Source organism: Chroicocephalus ridibundus, chromosome Z (assembly GCF_963924245.1).
Source record: "Chroicocephalus ridibundus chromosome Z, bChrRid1.1, whole genome shotgun sequence".
Taxonomy (NCBI): Eukaryota; Metazoa; Chordata; class Aves; order Charadriiformes; family Laridae; genus Chroicocephalus; species Chroicocephalus ridibundus.
In genome coordinates this window covers 68,887,978-68,909,519 of record NC_086316.1, presented here as the reverse complement: position 1 = coordinate 68,909,519, position 21,542 = coordinate 68,887,978, and the positions used below count along the sequence as shown (strand labels likewise).

Below are 21,542 nucleotides of genomic sequence, written 5' to 3'. Positions count from 1 at the left end.
CTTCGTAACATGCACATTTATTTACCGGAATGTAAAGACCCAGAGACAGTATTACTTTGATTCTTAAGGCTGAGAAATATGTTGGGATGTTGCACTATAAATAAACAACAGGCCTCCCGCTGACAATATTGGCAGTAGAATTTCACCCCTTTTCACTTGAAGGACAGCCCAGTGTATCTGTAAAATGGGTACAATGATTATCGCCTGCCTCATCATGTTGCTTGGCTAAAATCTTTGGACAGAGTCCTGCAGATTTCCCCTGTGTACAGATATCCACAACTCCCATACTATTATTAAGGACTGAGCCCCTGAGGTAATGACTGTGTTGAGTCTTTGAGACCCTGAGAAATCAGCAGATGAGTGTATAGTATTGTCATTATCATTAAAGCAAATAATTACAGCCGTGTTACAAAGTATATTTGAAAATCATTTTCAGTGGTGCTTCTAAACAGGTGCTTCATACATCTTATTTTTCCTTAACATGCTAGCCATTTGCTCAACTTTTGAGTCATGGGTGCTATAAATGTTCGTGTCAGTGAAGCTCCACCAAGAGAAACTGCCAACTATCAGAGATTTGAGGTAGAGGAAGGACTATTCCGCTCATCTATTCTGACCTTCTGTTGTAACTCCTGCAATAAAGCTGTTTTTTTTACTTTCCACCACATAAGCAAATGTTGTCAAACCCAACAGTTTCGATATTGACAGAGTAATATTTATAGTTCAGTCTAGATAAAGAAGCAGGAGGCCTGAAACAAATAAGACTGACACCAATTATCTTTAAAAATCCAAGTATTGCAAAATATACAAACGCCATAAAAACATCTTGTCACACAGAGGTGGGAGATGGTTCATTGCAACATGTGGTGCCAGTATTAGGGTTTCTAATGTCGCCCAGCAAATCAATTTCTAAATTAAAAAAAAAAAAAACTAATTTCAGGTTTTAAAAAATCTGATAAGGGTTCTCCATCTGCCATGTGCCACAGTTGACAGCTGCTTCCTTTTGCATAGCTAAGATCAACCTGACCTTAGCCAGTCAGCCTGTGTAGGGTATATGGACATTGTTGAACATATTAGTGGAAAAGTATTAAGGCTTGGCAGAATTTTCTGTTCTTTGCCTTCTGTCTTTTGCTCTGATTAATACCTATCCCTTTCTATACTGTTCCTGTCTGTCTCATATTTCTTCTCTGTGGTAGATGCCTTTTAAGAGTAGCTTGATTCAGCTGTAGCTGACCTTTTATAGAGCAGTGCTGACTCACATCAAGTTTTTATAGGCCTGCTAGTTTCTGCACATATGCAGAGCAGGGGTCCTTTTTGACCTACAGGAGTTACGGAGGGAGAGAGAGATTTGGGGGGAGGAAGGTTTGGCGGGGAGTAGGGGGGTACCTTCTTTTGAAAAAGCAATGGTTTCTTAAAAAACAAAACAAAGAAGCAAACAAACAAAAAAGCATTTCCTTTTTTAGGAGAAAGAAATCCTATGCAAATCCAAGAGTGGCAAATAATTAAACAATTACAATGTTACAATGAATGTAAACATGTCAAATATATTAAGACTGATTTTAGCCCTAACAGAAAAATATTTTTGTGAAAGACACTGGAAAACTTTTGCAGTTGAGCACCAAATCATCATCATCAGTGGCAGCATCTGATTTGTCATAGCCACAACATCAAATACAAACACACGGCACCTCCAAAAAAGAAGCTCTCTTCTTTCTATTTTCCTGCCCTGCCTCCATCTTCCCTCTTTTCATTCCTCATTCTGCCATGCTTTCTTTCACATTCTTTTCACCATCAGTTTCTTTCCTTCTTCCTTATTTTCTCAGTTTCCTATGGCACTGCATTCAATTTCTTGAACATTTCTCTCATGTCTGCCCCTCTGTGGTTCTACTTATTCCTCCATAAATTTTTGCTTGTGCTTCTCCTACCCCTTCTGCCACATTCATCCTTTTTTACCTTTTCCCTAGCCCTGATTCTCTTTACTGTAGTCACTCCTCGCACACACACTTTGTCCTACCACATGGCACAACTACATATTGTCTCCAGATCAGATCATATCTAGCCTCTTTCCAAAGCCCCCCATTCATTTTGGCACTCTTGACAACAGTGGGAATGACACAGCCTCTTTACTGATTGCACTTGCAGCATTGCCCAAAGTAGGTGTCATCAAGTACGGTCCTGGGGCTAGAGAGCATTTACAGGCCTGCCTCCTCCAAAGAGATTTTCTTTTCTTTCTAACCTTTCGTGAAACCAAGTGGACTAGTGCATAGCAGATACTCTACAGGCAAACTGGAAAATCATTGTAGAGTCATCAAATTTACTCTGATCTGTGGGTCAGATACATTATATGTGCAGACAGGGAGTTGATACAGTCTAAAAATTCCTGATCTGAAAAACATATATTTTGCAGTGAAACTGTTAAAGTATACACCGTACTTGCAGGGTCTTCAGATGCTGAGTTCACCCTGTACATGTTTGTTTACCCAGCAAAACAGAAGCTGTATGCAATAGAGTTGGAAAAGTCACAATATGTGGATGCAAATAACCATACAGGCAGAAATACACAGCCTATAGAGGAAGAGAACAAATGATGACAGGCAGCTCAAGCTCTTGCTACACTTACTCATGATACATTTCTTTTCATGAGCTGGGGCTGAATGCAGGATTCTGAGCAATACAAAGGAAACCACAAGTAGCTTTAATAATGATTATATGCTCCAGATGAAAGTTACAAATGTGTAACACATGTATTGGTGGTATCTATTGCATTAATACTCTGATTGTCTTTCTATCTATACGCATATATAACCCAATACCACTGTATTGTATGATATACCTTTCATCTTCGTACGTAATGGATGGCACATGTCCCACTAGCAGGAAAAAATGCTAAGCCATAAGTATGCTATGTGTGCTTGTTCTTAATGTAAGATTTATGATTTATTGATGGCTTTTATTTGCCCCTGTTCAAAACAGAGACCACTGAACAGTGGACAGTACATAAAAATCCCCCCCTTTCTTCTGCTTTCATGCATGAGAAATGATTGTACAAAGGGTCATGGTCCATCTTTAATTCATCCCTCTAACATGCTGATTGCACAACTTTCACTCAGGATTCCCCTATTTTGTATGTAGCCACTTTAACAAGTTTGTATCTGCAGTTGTAGAATTTACAGGGTTGGCATTATGCAAATCTTGTTAAGGGTTTTTTTTGTTTACTTTAATTTTTTTATTTTTTTCCTGTTGTAGTGATGCAGCCTCTCCTCAGAACAAGTATAATAAACTGTGTTCATTGCAGGGATATTCAAGTGAGCATACTGAACTTGCAGCATTTATGTACACTGAGGTAAACAAGTTCTAACTGTTCCATGTTTAGACTTCGTCTCCTTTTTGGGTGTCCCTACTGCTTCTCTGGTCTTTAATTTTGCAAGATTGGTTTTCAGGATCAAAGTAATAATAGCTAATTTAACAGGGAATCATTTTGTGTTTACATGTATCTAATCTCTTCAGCTAATTAGCTCGACCTGTCTAACCTCCATGCAGATAACTCTGTGAGTTTGTTTTTAAAATGCATATATTTTTTTTTTCAGGTTGCAGCTGTCAATTTTATTGTGCTCTTTTGGAAGCAATAAATATACCTTATAATGACGAAAGACGGGCGGTATATCTTCTGCTAGGTCTAAAGCAGATCACTGCCTGTCAGACAAGTGTTATTTCCCCTTCGCTGCTGGTGTGCTTGGGTCGTGGGGTTTGGTTTTCGTTTTGGTTTGGGTTTTTTTTTGCATCGCTTGAAACCCTGTGGCGGAGGTCAGTAAGGCGGCGGGGAGGTGTGCGAGCCTCTCGGAAGGAAAACCGGGCAGTGCTTTCCGCACAGCGACATTCAAAGTTGGTGAGACATTAAAGACGTCGCTGTGAGGGGCGAGGGTGGCAGTAATGAATGCCTAATTGCCTGGGAGGGAAGGCGCCTTGTCTCCGCCAGGAAGAGCCCTCTGCACGGCAGCTGGTGCCGCTGGCACCGGGAGGGTGTGCAGCTCTCCCCGCCGCCTTTGGCTCCTCGCCTTGGCCCCCGGGGCGCGGAGCGGCGCGGAGCGGAGCAGGCAGCGCCGTCCCGCCGGCTGGGGAGCGGAGCAGCGCGGAGCCGCCCGCTCTCTGCCGCCCACCCCCGGGTACCCTGCAGGGTTCCCCAGAGCCCCGCGGCCGGGGCGAGTGAGCAGGGGGCGGGCGGCCAGCCCTGTCCCCACCGGCAGCGGCCGCGGCCCCGACAGCAGCGGCCTCGGCTGCTGCTCGTGCTGTTGCTGTTATTGTTACTGCTGTTAATGAGGAAGATGTTATTAATTATTTGGGGGGGGGGGGGGGGAGTGTCGCGTTGTTTTTTGGGTTTTGGTTCTTTTTATTTCCAAAGCCACACTGCAGGGCTGGGGGTCTGGGCTGTTTTCCTGGAGAGGCGACCATTTGTAGCAGCACTGAGCCGGTACGCTGCTTGGGGTTATTTTCGGCCAGACAAACCTCCAGTGGGAACGAGCCTGTTTACGAGGGGGTAGGGGTGCCCCCCACGCACACTCCTGGGAAGAAAGGCTCGTGGGCGACAGAGTTACCCCGCAGCTCCGCATCCTTCTCGCGGCCGTGTGTCCCCCGACGTGGGCCGGGACCCCTTTGGGGCAGCGCGGGGCCGGTCTCGGCTCGCTGCCCTTCACTCCATACCCCCCCAGCCCCCCACGGCCCGCAGGGAGAAAGAAAGGGCCCGATCCGTCCCAGCGACACCCCCGCCAGAGCCGGGACTGTGGGAAGCGGGCCTGAAACTCCCTCCTTGCCCAGAGATTTCTGTTCACCCCGGAGACAAAATCGCCGCTTTATTTCCTGTCCTCGAACACTTCCTGACACAAGGAAGATAACAAAGGGGAAAGTTTAAAGCAATAAATATCCCCGACCCGCCTCGTCCCCCGTGTGCGCCCGCATCTGCCACTGCTGAGGCCGAGCGGCACTCGGATGAGGAGAAATGGGGCTTTTCCAGTCCTGTTCCGGGCGGCTCGGACCGCGCTCTGCCACCTTCTTAACACCTTAAGCGGGGATTTTCCTCCCCGCAGAATTTTTGATGAGTTTATTTTCCCCCAGCTGCCAAAGACCCGGCTCCCCTGCCTGCACTCCCCGTTGCAGCGTGCCCGTTTCTGACCGGATTAAAGCGGGGCCGGTGCCGCCGGCCAGCCCTGTGACAGAGTTAGTACACTCGGAGAAGGCTCTGTGAGGGAAAGGATGCCTGTTTGTTTGTTTGTTTTTAAGCGGTAGCGCGATTTAATAAGCGAAATTGTATTATTAAAGCCACGAGGGTTTCCTGGGCGCGCAGAAGCCCACTGTCAGGTTTTCTTGTGTTTTGATAGATTTAGTGCTGTTACGGTACACTTCTGCCTCACATGCAGTAGCTAAGACTTGAAGATTAAAGATTGCACACCTCTAGATGAGTCAAAGCCTACACCCCGGTGCAGCTAATACATTTCGTGATTGATTTCCCTGCTGCGTTGTTTCCCGTTTCAGCCTTGTGCGAGCCCCTTTCCCCTCTCGGCACATCGCACAGGCTCAGCCCTGGTGTCCTCGTCGCATTCTGCAAGGCAGCGAGGGGAAATCTGAACCTCTGGGAGCCCAAACCCAGACACTTCTTGCAAAGCATCTTTCTGGCCCAAAGCGCCTCAAGAAAAGTTCTAAGGCGGAGCTGACCGAAGGAGCCTCTCTGCCTGCCCGAGTGCCGAGGCTCCGCAGAGCCACCGCGATGCAGTGGGACAAAAAGAGCCTCCCCGACCGGAGTCGGAGTCGCTGGGGCGGGGGGACCTCGCTGCCTCCCGAGGCCGGGTCCCCGGATCTGAGCCCCGGCCCGGTGACGGCCAGAGGCCCCGGCGGGACGGGGGGTAGCCGGCTGCTGCCCCCTTGGAGCCCGGGGCTCGGCCGCCGCAGCCCGGCACTGCCCCGGCCCTGGCTGGCAAGGGCACCTCAGCCAGCCCCTAGTACTGCTTCCCTTCCGAAACCAACAATGCCTCTTTAATCCTTTCCCAAAGCGGATTTTTTTTTCTCTCCCTTTTTTACCCCCCCTGGAAAGCCGTCCTAGTTTTCGTCGCTGAGCAAACGCAGGACCGAATTTGTAGCGCTTCTTTACGGGACAGAGAGGGTTAACCGCCGCTATCGGTTTGGGGTTTGGTGTGTTTTTTTCTTCCCCCCCCCCTTCCCTTCTCTCGAATGCATATAATCTTATTTGAGCCCCTCAACGTGATGAAAGCTATTGATTGCTGTGTAGAGACACCGACTTTTAGCAGGCTCCCCCAGCCCGCTCCCCAAAAGTAAATAAATAAGAAAAGGAAAACAAAACAAAACAAAACAACAAACCAAAACAACAACAAGGAAAAAATAAAATTAACCTATGTTTTCGGAAGTGTCTCAAATATGTACAAATCCCGTTTTATGTCTTCCCGTTCACGTGTATATTGATATCATAAAAGAGAAATCCTTCGGCAGGGTTTTTCTCTAAATACTTTATTCATTGAAGCTGGCAGTTCCACTCATTATTCCACTGCCTTAAACGCGATTCTGATGCTGGCTAAATATAGAGCTTCGCCTCCCTGGGAACACGAATCGAATACACAGTAAGCAAATCAGTAGCACGGGAGGGGGAAAAAAACCTTGATCAAAGCCCTCCTTTTCTTCCCAATCCCGGTTTGTTGGGGCGGAGACAGGTTTCTCGCTTATTGCACATCATTTGAAAAGATCAAGCTTAAAATGCAAGCACCTCTCCCAGAAGTAGTAGTTAAAACCCCAGAAATTAGGGGGTGGGGGTTAATAGAATTAAAACCAGATTGAATTATTTTCAAACAAAGGTGTAACGGTGGAAAATAAGATGCATTATTTCAGAGATGGGCGGAGGTGTATTTTGATCAGGCCATATTTTTAAAAGAAATACAAACATCCATGGGGAAAAATGCATAGGACGCAGTACGGAAAAGCACCTTCCCCGTTTCAGTCTCTCTTATAAAATCCGCGGATTTATTTTTTTTTCTCAGTCATTAGCATGACTTTTTTTTTTTTTTTTAAATTACTCGGATCTTTTGCTAGGTCGCAGCCCGCGAGGTCACCCGTGGCGGGGCGGAGGGGATTCTCGGCGTGCCCCAGTGGGGGGGAGAGCATGGTGTTTGCAGAGTACCAGCCGCAAAGGCACAAAAAGGTCCGAAACGCGCCCACCGCGCGGGGCCGCGGCCGATCGCCCCTCGGCCAGCAGAGGTCGCCCGCCGCCCCGCCCGCGCGCTGCCTGCGCGCCCCGGCGCGGAGAGTGGCCGGCTGGGGACCCGGCGGGGGACGGTCCCCCGCGGAGGGCCACCGCGGGGCCGCCGCCCCCCACTCCAAGGGCCGCCACCGCCCAGTGCGGCCGCCGCGGGGGAGGCGGCCGCGCAGAGCGGCGGGGGCTGCGGGAGGCCGCGGGGAGGAAGGGGGGCACGGCGGTGCTCCCCCGGCCGGGGTCAGCGGCACACATGGGCGACACCGCAGTCCGAGTCGATTGAATTGAAATTGGCCATTACTAAAGGTTTGCCCCAAACACGTGCCAAGCTGTCCGAAGCTGCCAGCATCAGCAGTAATTCCTGATAATTGCTTTCTGGTTTACTCAGCGAGCACACAGAATTATAAAGTATACGTATACCTAGTCTCTTTTTTGTATATGCATGTACATAAACACCCACATATATATGTATATGACCGGTTTCTTGGGTGTAGAAGTGATCACCTATCAGAGCTGCATTTCCCACTGTTTATTTAAACGTCGAATATGTAAAGTAACCGTGTGTGTGTGTGTTTACAACCGTATCTTTACCTCCTGACACTATCTTGAGATCACTTCAAGACAGCTTAGTTATCTCCACAAGTGGCAACGTTGGGTCCCACTTCTTGTTTGAAATAAAGCTGGAGGGTGTGTTTGCTCCCTCAGCTTCGGAAAAGAAAACATCTTGCAAACTAAGTTTGGACTCCGAGGAGGTCGGTGGTTTAGTAACTGTCTCATCAGCAAACGCGAGTTTCAGAACTTTTTCTTGGCTGTTTCATTGCAACCAGATTTCCCCGCGCGAAGATATTCCGCGTGAATGCGTCTTTGCCTCTCTTTCACCCAAACTCGGTTGCCTTTTAAAAAAAAAAATGAGACTTTGAAAAAAATATATTTTCCTGATGAGTAGTGATTGGAGGGCACTTATACACTACGTTGATGAGGGCGGTGTAACAGCCCATATAGAACAGAACACGAAATGGGATTTAAATAAATTCAAAGGGGACGTTTCATGTGGGGGGTGGGGGGCATGCAGAAGGGTTTGGGGGGGAACACGCTCGGGAGCGGGTACCGTTTCGCGCACAGACTAAAGGCAAGGCACCGTGTCGCCTAAGCGGAGCCTGCTCTTTGAAAAACACACACAAAGAAATCCGTGCCCACGGGAAAGTTGCGATTCGCCTGGTTTGGGAAGCGTTCAGATAAGAGCGGCGGCTTGGAGCTCGCAGCCCCGCGGGGGCGGGTGCCCGGCGGGGCGGGCTGCGGGGCGGCGTGCGTGGGGGCGCAGCCGGGGGCGCGGGCACCGCACCGCACGGCTCACGCCCGCGGCTCTCGGGTCCGGGCTTCTCTCATCGCCTCCGGGGAGCAGAGCCGCAGAGCAACGCGAACGGCGGAGTCCGCGGCTTGTCCCTCTTTTTTTTTTTTTTTTTTTTAAATAATAATAATTTTAAGGGACTCTCCACGGGGAAAGGCAGTTCTTCACTTTTCTCCGCGAATCTCCATTCCCAGGCAACCTACGAAACCGTCTATACACAGGACGCGTACAGATTGGGGGAGGGGGGGGTTGGGACGGGGAAGATCTAAAAGGGATTGGAAAACATAAATAGAATGCAGGGAGTGTTGAGAGACAATTTAAGGTAAATATTTGTACCTTCTTCGATCTCGTGTTTAGCAGAAATACATGAAGCTTTTATCCGCGATTTTAAGGGAGAAGGAGGCTGGGGGACAAACATAAACAGTCCCATTTCGTGGCCGGGGGGACGTGCCCAGCCTGCCCTGCCCTCCCCGCTCGAGGCAGCTTCGCCTGGGCAAACCCGAGCAGCGGCTCCCGCCTGGGAAAGATAAACGCCTGGAAAGGAAATAGGTGGATTAACACCACCACCCCCCCCAAAAAATAATAAATATATATATGGGGGGTGAATATGAGACGGCGAGCCCGAGCGGGGGAAGGGGTGGAGGAGCCCGAGCGGGGCCGGGAAGGAAAATGAAAGGTGTGACGGGAGATAAGCGTCGAGGACGGAGCGGAGCGACAAGCAGAAAGTATAAAGGGAAATACAAATGAGGAGCGAGGAAAAGTTGCCTCCGAGAGAACCCGGCCCGCGGCGGCCTCGCCGCCCGGCGCTGAAATATGATAATGAGGACAGCTGCGCCGCGCCGCCGGCAGCCAATGGGCGCCGGGCAGGCGTGACGTCCCCGCGCATGACGTCAGGCCAATGGCGAGCGGGCTGAGTTGGAGCAGAGAAGTTTGAGTAAGAGATAAGGGCGAGGCGAGTGACCGAGCCGCCAGCGCCCAGTCCGGCATCGCCGCCGCACCGATCCCGCACCGCGCCGATCCCGCACCGCACCGATTCCGCACCGCGCAGCGCGGCCGGACCCTGCCGCGCCCCCGGCGCCGCGCCGCTCTGCGCCGCGCCACCCCTTCTCTCTCCGCAGCCCTGACAGTATCTCTCACGCCGGTGGTGTTTTGTTTTGCCTTTTTTTTTTTCCCTTTTAATTTCGAGTCTCTATTTTTTCCCTTTACTATTACTACTTCTACTTTTTTTAATTTTTTTTAATTTTTTATTTATATTTTTAGCGACAGCTTTCAAACCTACTTTGGGGTCTTAAAACGAAACCGTACACCATTTCACTGTGGACATTACACCCTCTTACAGATATGGGAGACATGGGAGACCCACCAAAAAGTAAGGCGGAATTTTTACCGTTGTTGGAATAAATGTGCTGTCTATTGTAATCGTCTCAGGCAGGCGAACTGCTAGAGAGCTGAACTTCACTTGAATGGTAGAGAAGGTGCCTTTGTTGCCGTGCCTGCATGCTTGCTGTGTTTTAACCTCGTACGTAGCCTTGTATGTTAATAGCCTGGGGTCCTGCTCTCTTTTAAAGTTTGGGGAACAGACAGGATTTTAACAGTATCTCCTGCTACGGAGCCTTAAATTCTCCTCGTTGTAGACCGCGCTGGGGCTGTCTGACTATCCAGCACCCAGTCTGTCTAGGGGAATTAGCATTAGACTTTCAAAAGAGAGCAAGTGACAACCGTAATGATGTTTGTTCTTGCCTTCAGCCTCGAGTCCTCTCTTCCGTGGCAAAGGGCTGAATGGGAAGCGCACCTAGCCACGCGTTCATCCTTTCCAGCCAGAGCTGGAACTCTGAAAAAATGAAATCAAACATGTAGGTGCTCTCCCCGTAAGGCAAGGAATCCAAACAAGCAAACAATAACATAAAAATAAAACGACGGGGGAATTTGGAGTTTTGATTCCGTGCAAGGCTTGAGAAATTAGGACCTTCACCCCGAAGACTGTTCACATCTGCTTTTTAACATATGTTCCGCCTCCTTTCTAAGCGAGGCAAGGTTTTGATGGCATACTTCAATTACCATCCGAAAGTGTAATACTCTTTAAAAAAAAAAAAAAGAGAAAAAGAAAACCAACAACACTCCCAGAGTACGCCCTATAAGGGAACGACACGAAAAGTGTGTTTATCTCTGTAGGAGAGTAAACGGTTAGTCAATCATGTATTTATTTTCATTTCAGAAAAACGCCTGATTTCCCTATGTGTTGGTTGCGGCAATCAAATTCACGATCAGTATATTCTGAGGGTTTCTCCGGATTTGGAATGGCATGCAGCGTGTTTGAAGTGTGCGGAGTGTAATCAGTATTTGGACGAGACCTGTACGTGCTTTGTTAGGGATGGCAAAACCTACTGTAAAAGAGATTATATCAGGTACGCCATTTACGTTGTTTAATTCTTCGGTGAGATTTATCTCTCTCTTTTTCTTATTTTTTTTTTTTTTAACTTTATAAACCTGATAGAGGCAGGAAGAGGAAAAATGGTGAGAAAGAGGGTAAAAGGCAATTGGTATGTTTTTAAGTGATTTCCCCAGAGATAGACAGGCGAGGAGAAAAGTTAGAGTCGTCAAGTTTTTTATTCCACAGATTCAAATGCAAATTTCTGTATAAACAAAACCGCATTCGGGAACAGCTAGCGACTGTGTGGTACCCTCCTGAGGATTTTGGCAGTGCATCCTGTGATTCTAAGAAAGTGGGAAATCGTAGGTAATGGAGAATATTTTCAATAGTGTAGATATTGTTAGCAACATGGAACTGATCGCTTTTTAACACAACCTGAGAAGCGCATCTCTCTGTGCTTTTGCAAAGGCATAATGGCATTCATAAGAAAGGCACTTCAAGCATGTATGCCGTAAAAATAAATACACGGGAAAAAAAAATACCCAAACAAAAACTATTTAAACTAGGCCTATCAAAACCAAAAAAGCAAAATAAAAACAAACCCGAAGTTTCCTTTAGAATGAAGGATCCTTTTATGGGGAGGTTAAAACCTAGACCGAAATGTTTCTTCGCTAAAATAACTGACATTTAATCTTTTTAAATATTAACCCCTTTGGTGATATCTGACTGCCTTTTCTTTCTTATCTTATCTGTACTGATGAATTAGACAGAGCAGATCAAATTGCCCATCATCTGTTCACGAACAATTGGGTATATTTAGATAATGGAACCGCTTCCTTCCTCACATTAAAATCTGGTAACTGATAAAATGTGAGAGTTGCCAATCCTGACACTACAGAGAAACCAAACCAGGAATTTCGAGTGTGTTTATTATTTGTGCTCCTAGGTCACGCTGATCCGTTTCAGTGTCGTCTGGTGGCTTTGCCAAACCAGAACTTTGTGTGACACTGAGGTACGGACAGTATTTTTTTTTACTGAAAGTTTTAGGAGCAAGTTCCTACCTAGCCACCTAAGATATCTTTTCTAGTTTCTTTGTAATTATGAATTGAAATAAAGTATTTGAGTCTTTCCTTCTCCAGCGCACAATTCATAAGCAGATCGTTCCTTCAAGCCGTGTTGTGAGATTATTCTCAAAGTTTTACGACGGCGAAAACCAGCCCGCTCCCTCCCCCCCTCTCCCCCCCCCCCCCCCCCCGCCTTTACTTTTAAACGCACTTTGGAGCCGTATTGTTAAATGTTGTCCTTTCTCTAATTTCAAATGAAAGGACAACGTTTAGACTGAGACGTGCTCAGTTACCTCCTGCTAGATCTCATCGGGAGAAATTTAAACAAAAAAAAAATTCAGCTCTTTCATGTTAATACAGAATACACTTCATTTGTTAGAATTTTAAAAGTAAGACGTACGTTATGTGCAAGTACACTTTGAATTAGACTGTGAGACAATCTATAATCGTTAGATATGTGGGCAACCCCCCCAGATTTTGTACCTATAAATGCATACACTTTGCGATCGCGCTGGTCTATTGCCGTTGTTTGCTGCTTGTTTGGGATTTTTTCTTCTCAAAACCTTATGATTCGGAAATATGCAGCTCTGAATGTAGGATTAGTACACCTATAGACATAGCAGCTAAAGATGTGTGTAAATAAACATCTCTACCCACAAGCATACATCACAGACTGTATCTCTAAAGAAGTGTTCTGGTGAGGAAATGTGTGGGGATGAATATTAGCTCGGTTTTAGGAACAGTTTTTACGGTTCTGTGGACCGAGTGCGTGCGTATGTGCATGTATCTGTACATTTGCGGGAAGACGTTAATTTTACTTAATACCAGGGAGGTTGGCTAAGGAGCATTCGGTGGGAGCCGAGACACTGTGCAGTTCTAGACACCCGAGTTGGAGCATTTTCTCGTGTTCATCTGCTGATGGATGAACTGTTCCCCTCTCCTCCACGGGAGACGAGGAACCCGCCACCCACTCCAGCGTGTAATCCCAGAAACCCTTTATTTGCCGTGTGGGGCTGTCAGCGAGAAGTTGCCCTTTCGCTCCTGCGGGAGGGCTTGAGCCCCGGCTCAAGGTGGGAGCGCCAGCGGGGGAGGGGACACGGGGGGACACGGGGCAGGCAGGCTGAGGTAGGGTCAGGCTGCGGAGCCAACGCACCCAAAATGCCTTTTAGCGGCGGGCGAGGGAGCGGAGTTACACTGCTATATATGTGAGCGTGTATGTATTTAAGGGGGGTGAGGGTATGCCTATATTTTTGTGTAAAATGAACCTGGTGAGAGGGGATAAAAGGCCACCCCTGTCACGTCCCAGAGGCTAAGCTGCCGGCAACCTGGGCGCGCATTAAGCGGCAGAAAGTCCTGAGCGGGTTCGTCGCAAAAAATAGCAGCATTTGGTGAGGCTGGCACGTTTGTACGCGGGCAGCGGATGGCAGCTTCGCCAGCCTCGCCTTTCCCCGGTGAGCCCGGACGGTCCAGCTGAGCCCCGGGCCAGGCTCGGTCAGGTCCCCCCCGCCGTGAGGAGGGAGGGTGAGGGCAGCGACGGCCCCTCGCCTGCTGCAGCCCGGGCGCTGGGGCAGGGGGGAGACTTTTGTTGGCAACTCCTCGGGAGGGAAGGGGGTCGCTTTTTTGTTTCTCACCCTGTTTCTCCTGCCACCTCCGCCGCCCCTTCCCTCCCCTTCTCCTTGCCTACCGGTGTGTCCGGGTCCCCACCGCCCTTTTACGGCGTAGGGATCAGGGTGCCGGCAGCAAACGAATCCGTTTTATTCCTTTCCTCTTCTGCCTTATGTATTTTCAAGGCTTGTTTAACTAGTGGATTGCGTGTGGCGCGCCTACGCGGGGCCACCAGTTTGCCCACGAGCGGGAGTGAAAACCTCTCTCTCTCTCTTTTTTCCCTTCTTTTCTTCCCCCCCCCCCCAACTTCGCTGCCCTCCTTCTTCCCCTTCCCGTGGCTCTCCCTCCTTCCCTCCCTTCCCCTTCTTTCTGGGCTGGGCCCTGCTCAGGTTATACGGCATCAAGTGCGCCAAGTGCAGCATCGGCTTCAGCAAGAACGACTTCGTGATGCGCGCCCGCGCCAAGGTGTACCACATCGAGTGTTTCCGCTGCGTGGCCTGCAGCCGCCAGCTCATCCCCGGCGACGAGTTCGCCCTGCGGGAGGACGGCCTCTTCTGCCGGGCGGACCACGACGTGGTGGAGCGGGCCAGCCTGGGCGCCGGGGACCCCCTCAGCCCCCTGCACCCCGCCCGGCCGCTGCAGATGGCAGGTACCGCCCGCACCCGGCGCCGCGGAACCCCGCGGGGTTCGGCACCGCCCGGCCCGGCGTCTGGACAAGGTCGGGGGGGGACTCCGCCGCTTCCAGCGGGTCCCGCGCCCCCCGCGGAAAGGCGGCCCCGAGAGTGTGCGGCCGCGGAGAGGCGGCGGCGGTGGCTCGTCCCACGCCCGGGGCTGCCGCGGGTCCGGCTGCTGTGAGAAAGGTCCGCGTACGGGGTGCGCGGCAGGCGGAGGCACCTGCGCAGGGTCCGCACCCCCGCAGCCTGTGTCCCTCCTGCTCCCACCGCGCACCGGGTGCGGCAGTCTTGTGTGTCCCCACCCCCCCGAGCCCAGTGCAGCCCGCAGCGTTGGTCGGAGAGGGGCGAGCCGCTGCAGGGATCCGGGCTGCGACCAGGCACAGATCCTTCTGCCTCCGGAGCGCGTGGAAATGCTGTTTAAGCACTGGTGGAAGCGGGGGACGAAAAGAGATAGACTTCATAACTACAGGCGAGCTCTTAGGCTGTAATTTAAAACTGTCAACAAGTTAATCTTCCGTAATTGCCTTTTAAAGTGACTCTGCCTTCTTGTGATTTGATGAGAATTTCATCTTAAAACTCAGCACTGTTAACTTCAGAGTCTCCCCACCTTACTACTTCACTTACACTTTTAGTTCTCCACGCGTACATCAGCTACTCAGATACGCTTAGCTTTAGGAAGAGGCACGTCTCTGAGGCAAACTAGGCTGGACAATACAAGGTTGGCCAGCGTTATTGCTGTGCAAGTAACTGTAGCTCTAGAGGTTATTTACAAACACAGCTATGTTTAAACGGGCTCGTTTCCCGCTTCTGAGCCGCTTTCAGGTGACATATCTATATATAGGGAGACATAATCCCGTCTCTGATCATGGCAGAATTCTAGAGAGGTTGTGCATGCTCCCTATACAGTGTATGCGCACGTTTCCGAAACGCATATCCTGTCGGCAGGTACAATACCCTTAATATTTGAAGCCTTCGTATTGTCTGCATCGCATTTGCTGATGTGTTGTTATAATCAGAAGAGTCGGAACCCGACTGTACAAAAGCAAGCACTTCTGAACACTAGCTAGCCAAAGTTTTAGGAAAAAAAAAAAAGGTAGTGTTTTTATTTTTCCCTTGACTTTGTCAAATTACATTTAGATAGCTACAGCTACACAATACACAGAAGAATAGCAGAATCGTCACAGGAATACTTTTAGCTCTTGATATGACGCTACCCGTAGGTTAGCATTTCTTGGCCGTTTCCACGAGTTGCTAGGCTTTTTTCCCTTTTAAAGAACTGGAGAAACATTCGTATTTTTTAAGTATTCATCAAAAGTCGTCATAAATTCACCTAGCACCTCCAGATCCTAAAACAGACCCCCGATTTCCGAGCTCTGGGACAAGGGGCTCTCACGGGATTTTCCTCCACGGTCACGGTGCAGCGGATTTGGCTTGTTTTGCTTTGATTTGGAAGCATCAAACTGCCGGGAGCTGTTGCACGTTGCCTCTGGCTAAGCTGAGCTACAGTATACAAGAAGCAGACCCGAACTGTGATTAATTTAAGAAGTATTCTTTCATTAATTTTCGGGCCAAAAATCTGTTTTGGTGATTTGTCAGGAAATAAATACAGAAACCCCTCCCCCTCCTTTCCTAGCGCACGCACACCTTAGCGAACTTGCCCTACCCTGTCAAGTCTCATACAGGTTCAAGCTTCTGTCGTTAAAGGGTTTTAGGGGGGGTGGTTTGTTTTTGCAAATTAATTGTCTGTGGAGTCAGAAATGTCAGTACTGTCACTCCACCAGCGCATAAAGCAGAGGAGGCTGCAGGAGCTCTGATAGATCTGACTGCTTGAATGGCCTTTGAAAGAGGGTTCATCACCCCCCACTCCCGCCTCCCCTTGTCCCACCGGTTTAGATTCAGAGGCTCTGCAGACTCCCTGCTTCCTACTCACGGGGATCCTGTTCCTCCCTTCCCCTTCCCTTACAGCAGAACCTATCTCTGCCAGACAGCCAGCTCTGCGCCCCCACGTCCACAAGCAGCCCGAGAAGACCACCCGAGTCCGGACTGTCCTTAATGAAAAACAGCTTCACACCTTGAGGACCTGCTACGCTGCCAACCCCAGACCCGACGCCCTCATGAAAGAGCAACTGGTAGAAATGACTGGTCTCAGCCCCAGGGTCATCAGGGTTTGGTTTCAAAACAAGCGGTGCAAGGACAAAAAAAGGAGCATTATGATGAAGCAACTTCAGCAACAGCAACCCAATGACAAAACTGTAAGTGGCTTCAGCCTCTGACCGCGCTTCCCAAAGAGAAACGCCTGGGCTGTGTCCAGCCCGCACAACCTCTGGGGTGGGTTTTGACGCTTTTGATTTTGCGGCAGCTCCCTTAAAACAAAGAAAATGATAACTATTATCCGCTTGTTTCTGCTGTCAGTGCAATTAAAAGAGACCGCAGCGAGAAGCCGATATAGGCTGCTCAAGCGGACCCATGTCTTTTTGTGGGGCTAAGGATATGCAGTGGATTAGACTAACTTCTCTGCAGCATGAATTGGGACCTGCACAGCTTATGGGATGTAATAAACCCAGCCTTGTGTAATATTTAGATTGCAAATGCAAAGGACTCATTGAGGGGAAAATGACGCTTTTTCCCTCTTCAATGATTTTACGCAGGGGTAAACCCAGAAGTAAAACCCAGGAGTGAAAGGTAAATTTGATATATACTACAACGTGTATGTGTGTGTTTTTCATGCACTTATTGCAGAAAAAAACAAGTGCAATGCAAAGGTTTCGTAATTACCATCCTGGTTACAGGTTAATGTATATATAGTTCTTGCGCAGAAATATATTGAGCTCTTGTCTGCGGGCATATGCACGTGTGACGCAAACAAGCAGAAAATGCTGGATTCAGCACAGCAAACTGCCTGTCCCCATTTTAAGCCAACTTTTTTTTTCTTTTTGTCTTTTTTTTCCTGTTATTAGTCCACTTGAAGAAGAGTCTGTTATTCTCCCCCTGTATATTGACTGACCAGAGAATGACTATTAATTCATAAGGCTGCCTAGTTAAGTGGAATTTAAGGAGTTTCATTTTACCCTGTTGGAATGCGATAAAACACGATGTTATTAACTCGCCTGAACAATCTATTCGTCGAGGCTTGGAGTTATTTTGTACACAGTGTCTGCGCCACAGGGTATACTGGGAGGGTTTAATTTCTCTCTTTTTTTTTTTTTTTTTTTTTTTTTTTTTGGAAAGAGCGTGGTACTAACGTACCCCAGGTTTGCCGTGCAGTGGATATATGATCCAGTTAAGGTCAGGCAGAACAAAATCAGCCTGGATGCGACATAGAAAGGCAGCGTGATTAACCGTTTCTTGTGCCGAGCCGTCCATCGGCAGCCGAGATATTGTGGTCGTGTTTAAGAAAGCTTGGGGAAGAGGGGGTATGCCTTGAGAGAAACGGGATTAAAGGGAAAGAAAGTAAACTTCCACCGTGAAAAATCCAGCGGGTAGAAATAGGCTGACCTAGAGGCAGAATAGAGCAAGACATTCACAGCAGATTAACAAAGCAAATACAAGCGACTGTACAGATAAGATAGAAAGCAGTTTATTGACTCTGCGCTTATATACAATAAAGTTAACCAAGCTCATTAACATCTTTTGCTGGGCTGTTTACAGAATATCCAGGGGATGACAGGAACTCCGATGGTGGCTGCTAGTCCGGAGAGACATGACGGTGGTTTACAGGCGAACCCGGTGGAGGTGCAGAGTTACCAGCCGCCCTGGAAAGTACTGAGTGACTTCGCCTTGCAGAGTGACATAGACCAACCTGCTTTTCAGCAACTAGTAAGTGTCGATTCCCGGCCGGAGCAGGCCAGCCTGTACCCGGGGCAGAGCAATGGGGGATTCCCTCCACGGGACGGATGCCCTCAGAGAGCCGTGTTTTCCTGAAATTGCAAGGTGGGCATTATAGCACTCTGTGAATGCAGCAAATTGAAGTGGTTTAATAGGGCTTGGGGAAAATACGACCTCAGCGCACAGCAGAGCTCTCGCTGAGTGGAGCGGGCAACGTGTAAGGCCCGACCCAGGTCTGAGACTAACTCAGCTCACATCCTGCTGAAAACCGAAAGCACCTCTTCCCAGAGAACTAAAACATTCTTCACGTGTCATTTAATTCTATGCACATTTGTGAAAGCAGTTTCTAAAATTCCCCCCTCCCCCTGCTTCAGGCCAACTTTGCTTTTATGCGATAGGGTGGATTTTAAATATATGATTGCAGTGCCGGCCCGCGACCTTGTTTTGTCACACAAACATGAATAGTTTAATTCCATTTTTGAAGCCCTTGTTTTAAGAATGTGCCTCTAGATATAACTTCATATATATATATGCACACACATATATATACATATATACACACAAATATATACATATATATATAGCTTACATTAAACATTGTGCTTTGGAAAGGGAATTGCTAGTACATATTCACGTGAAAAATTCAACAGTTTAATAAACTGCCTTAAGCGGAAAGAAAACAGACCTTTTACAATAAATTCTGTTCTTAACTCACTTCCTTATGCCTACGTCATTTGGCAGCTCATATGGGACCGTATCATCTACCATTCTTAGGCCCAACAAGGTGAATTAAGGACAGAAGTTCAGCCTTAACTCAATTTCCTGGCCTAACTGTGTTAAAACCAGATCTTTAAAATAATAAGGTATGTTGTGTATGGTTTTTCAGTGATTCAAAATAATACTTAATGATGAAAAATTAACATATAGACCCTTTTTTGATCCCTTGGGCATTTTTTTTAACATGAAGCAATGGAAGAGGAAGGTTTGCAGCCGTGTCTGGAATTGTTTTCAGACCTTTTCAGTTTAGTATCATCCTTTCTTGCAGGATCACTTTTCTTTTGCCCAGTGGCAGGCTGCAGTGTGTTTCCCTCCCCTGGCACACTGTGCTTGCTCAGGAAGCTGTAGCACAGCAACAGGGCTGTTTGCATCATCTTACCTTTAGATCAACCACTGGTTTTCCTGCTTTAATCAAGCTGTCAAACAGACACAAGAAAAATTGATCTCCTTCGGCTGCCTTGCTTATTGTGCCTTAACAGAATAGAAGACTTTAAAAACCTTTGATGCAGTGAGTTTTTGTATGGAGTGGTTCTAAAAAAAAGAAAAAAAGTAGGATGGAAGATAGATAGCCCAAATACACACACATATAGGTAGATAGGTCATTAGATAGACAGATGAATATTGATATATATTGGACATGATGTCTGTTACTGAAAACAGTTAAAATAAAGACTAGTGGATGGAACAGACAGTTCATTGACTGTTCAAGGCACGTCTTTAATCTAGAAAGGGCCTTAATCACAGGATCGGCCAGCTCAATAGGTGCCAAAGAAATGCTTTTGGATTAGCAAAGCTCCACCCTTCAAATCATGCCCTTTCCCAACGCTGCTCCTAAACTAACGGGAGCCGCGGGGCACGTTAGGATGAAGTGTGACCTTTTTTATCAAACTGACTCTCGTTAAAAAGAGATAGCACCCACTTCAAATCACGAAAGAAAGAGAATGGCTTGTTTCAAATGCCTTCTGCTCCTGGATGCTTCTTCCAGGTTTATTTTAGTATGTGCACAAAAGGGGAAAAAAGTAACCTTGCAGTTTCGTGTCAAAAAAACACATGCACTCTTAAATAATTGACTAGAACATCCTGTTGGGATTCCCACTCTTGCAAGACAGGGAAGAAGGCCTCATTAACAAGTTTGTTTGTTTATTTGCTTGATTTTTCAGTCTTTTTTCTTTTTTTTTTGATTTTTTTTTTTAACCTGCTTTTTTTTGTTGGGGATTTGGCCAAAGACCTGAAGAAGATTCCTGTGAAGTCAATGGGGAAGCTAAACAAAGCAACAAACAGTGACACAGCCTCTCGTGGAGATGTATCAGGCCGTTTCGCTGCATGCCTGTGTATTAATTTTTGCAGTCTTCTTTGCCTTTGCCTGCTATTTTTCTTTGATTGTTACAGTTGTAACAACACTTCTTATTATTATTTTTCTTCTTCTTCTTTTTTTTTTTTTTTTTTTTTTTGGCAGGTTAATTTTTCAGAAGGAGGACCCGGTTCCAATTCTACTGGAAGCGAAGTAGCATCAATGTCCTCTCAGCTGCCAGATACACCCAACAGCATGGTAGCAAGTCCTATTGAGGCATGAGGAACGTTAATTCAGATTTCTGTTGTCGTTGTTTCTGCCCTTACCCTCACCCCTGCTGGAGAAAGTGGGAAAGTGATCGCGTTGGGACTCCGAAATTTAGGGGGGAAAAGTATTTAACAACCCTGTAATGAACCTAGCAAGAACCACTCCACGAAACGAACGGAGTCATGTTTGAAAAGACAAGGTAATATGGTAGCAACACTGTGAAGACAATCATGGGATCTTACTAGAATAAACACACACAAAAAAAAAAAAAAAAAAGAAACCCCGCGCTATTCAATGATCAGAGGAGGATCGAAAAGACGTTTTCAAAACGTAAAGGATTTGTACTCGTGGATCTCAAAAAAAAAAAAAAAAAAAAAAAGAAAAAATCTTTTGACTGCACATCTTAGAGAGAAACCAAGGTAGAGGGGCTTTCTACCCAGTCCCTCCCAATCTGAATGGTGCTGTTTCTATATTGGTGATTGCCTTGCCAAAAGGAGCTCCAGTAGGTTTTCCATCATCAGGAAAGAGACGATTTAGTCCTGCATTGTTGAAAGATTCATTGCAGGAAGGTGGAGCTGCATTGGTTTGCAATGTTGTTTTTAGTTGACTCTTAACAAGGGGATATTTCCTGGGTCTCTTCCAGCATGTACTGTAGCGCGGTTTTGGTTTTGTTTGGTTGAGATCCAGTCTCTATTAAGTCTGAACGATTAAAAATAGGTTTTTGAATTCATCTTTAAAAACCAATTTATAAAAGCATTGCAACAAGGTATACCTCTATTTTGCCACAAAGCGTCTCGGGATTGTGTTTGAAATGTGTCCGTCCAAGAACCTTCCCCTCCCCCAAAGATGTGTATAGTCATTGGTTAAAACGACTGTTTTTCTCTCTCTTTCTCTCTTTTACTCTCTCTCTCTTTCTCTCTCTTTCTCTTTCTCTTTCTCTTTCTCAATAAAGAGAAAAAAGTTAAAAAAAAAGCAAAAGAAAAAAAAAGAAAAAAATACTTTTTTTGTTTGCTCTTGCATTGCAAAATTATAAAGTAATTTATTATTTATTATCGGAAGACTTGCCACTTTTCA

At 47.2% G+C, this 21,542-nt stretch overlaps 1 protein-coding gene across 1 annotated transcript; it reads left to right on the top strand.

Annotated features, from left to right (window-relative positions):
• The first annotated feature begins 9,636 nt into the window (after positions 1-9,636).
• ISL1 (ISL LIM homeobox 1) lies at positions 9,637-20,733 on the top strand. The gene is made up of 7 exons (XM_063320601.1): positions 9,637-9,735; positions 9,855-9,963; positions 10,810-10,999; positions 14,024-14,283; positions 16,274-16,560; positions 17,957-18,124; positions 20,367-20,733. Exons 2-7 carry the CDS (start codon positions 9,936-9,938, stop codon positions 20,481-20,483), a joined length of 1,050 nt encoding a protein of 349 aa, XP_063176671.1. The 5' UTR covers positions 9,637-9,735; positions 9,855-9,935; the 3' UTR covers positions 20,484-20,733.
• Positions 20,734-21,542: the final 809 nt, after the last annotated feature.

Bases quoted from the DNA above. Each gene is read 5' to 3' on its own strand.
- ISL1 (XM_063320601.1), top strand. From the start codon at position 9,936: ATGGGAGACATGGGAGACCCACCAAAAA. The intron at 9,964-10,809 runs GTAAGGCGGAAT...TTTTCATTTCAG, and splicing joins CATGGGAGACCCACCAAAAA to AAAAACGCCTGATTTCCCTA. The intron at 14,284-16,273 runs GTACCGCCCGCA...CTTCCCTTACAG, and splicing joins CCGGCCGCTGCAGATGGCAG to CAGAACCTATCTCTGCCAGA.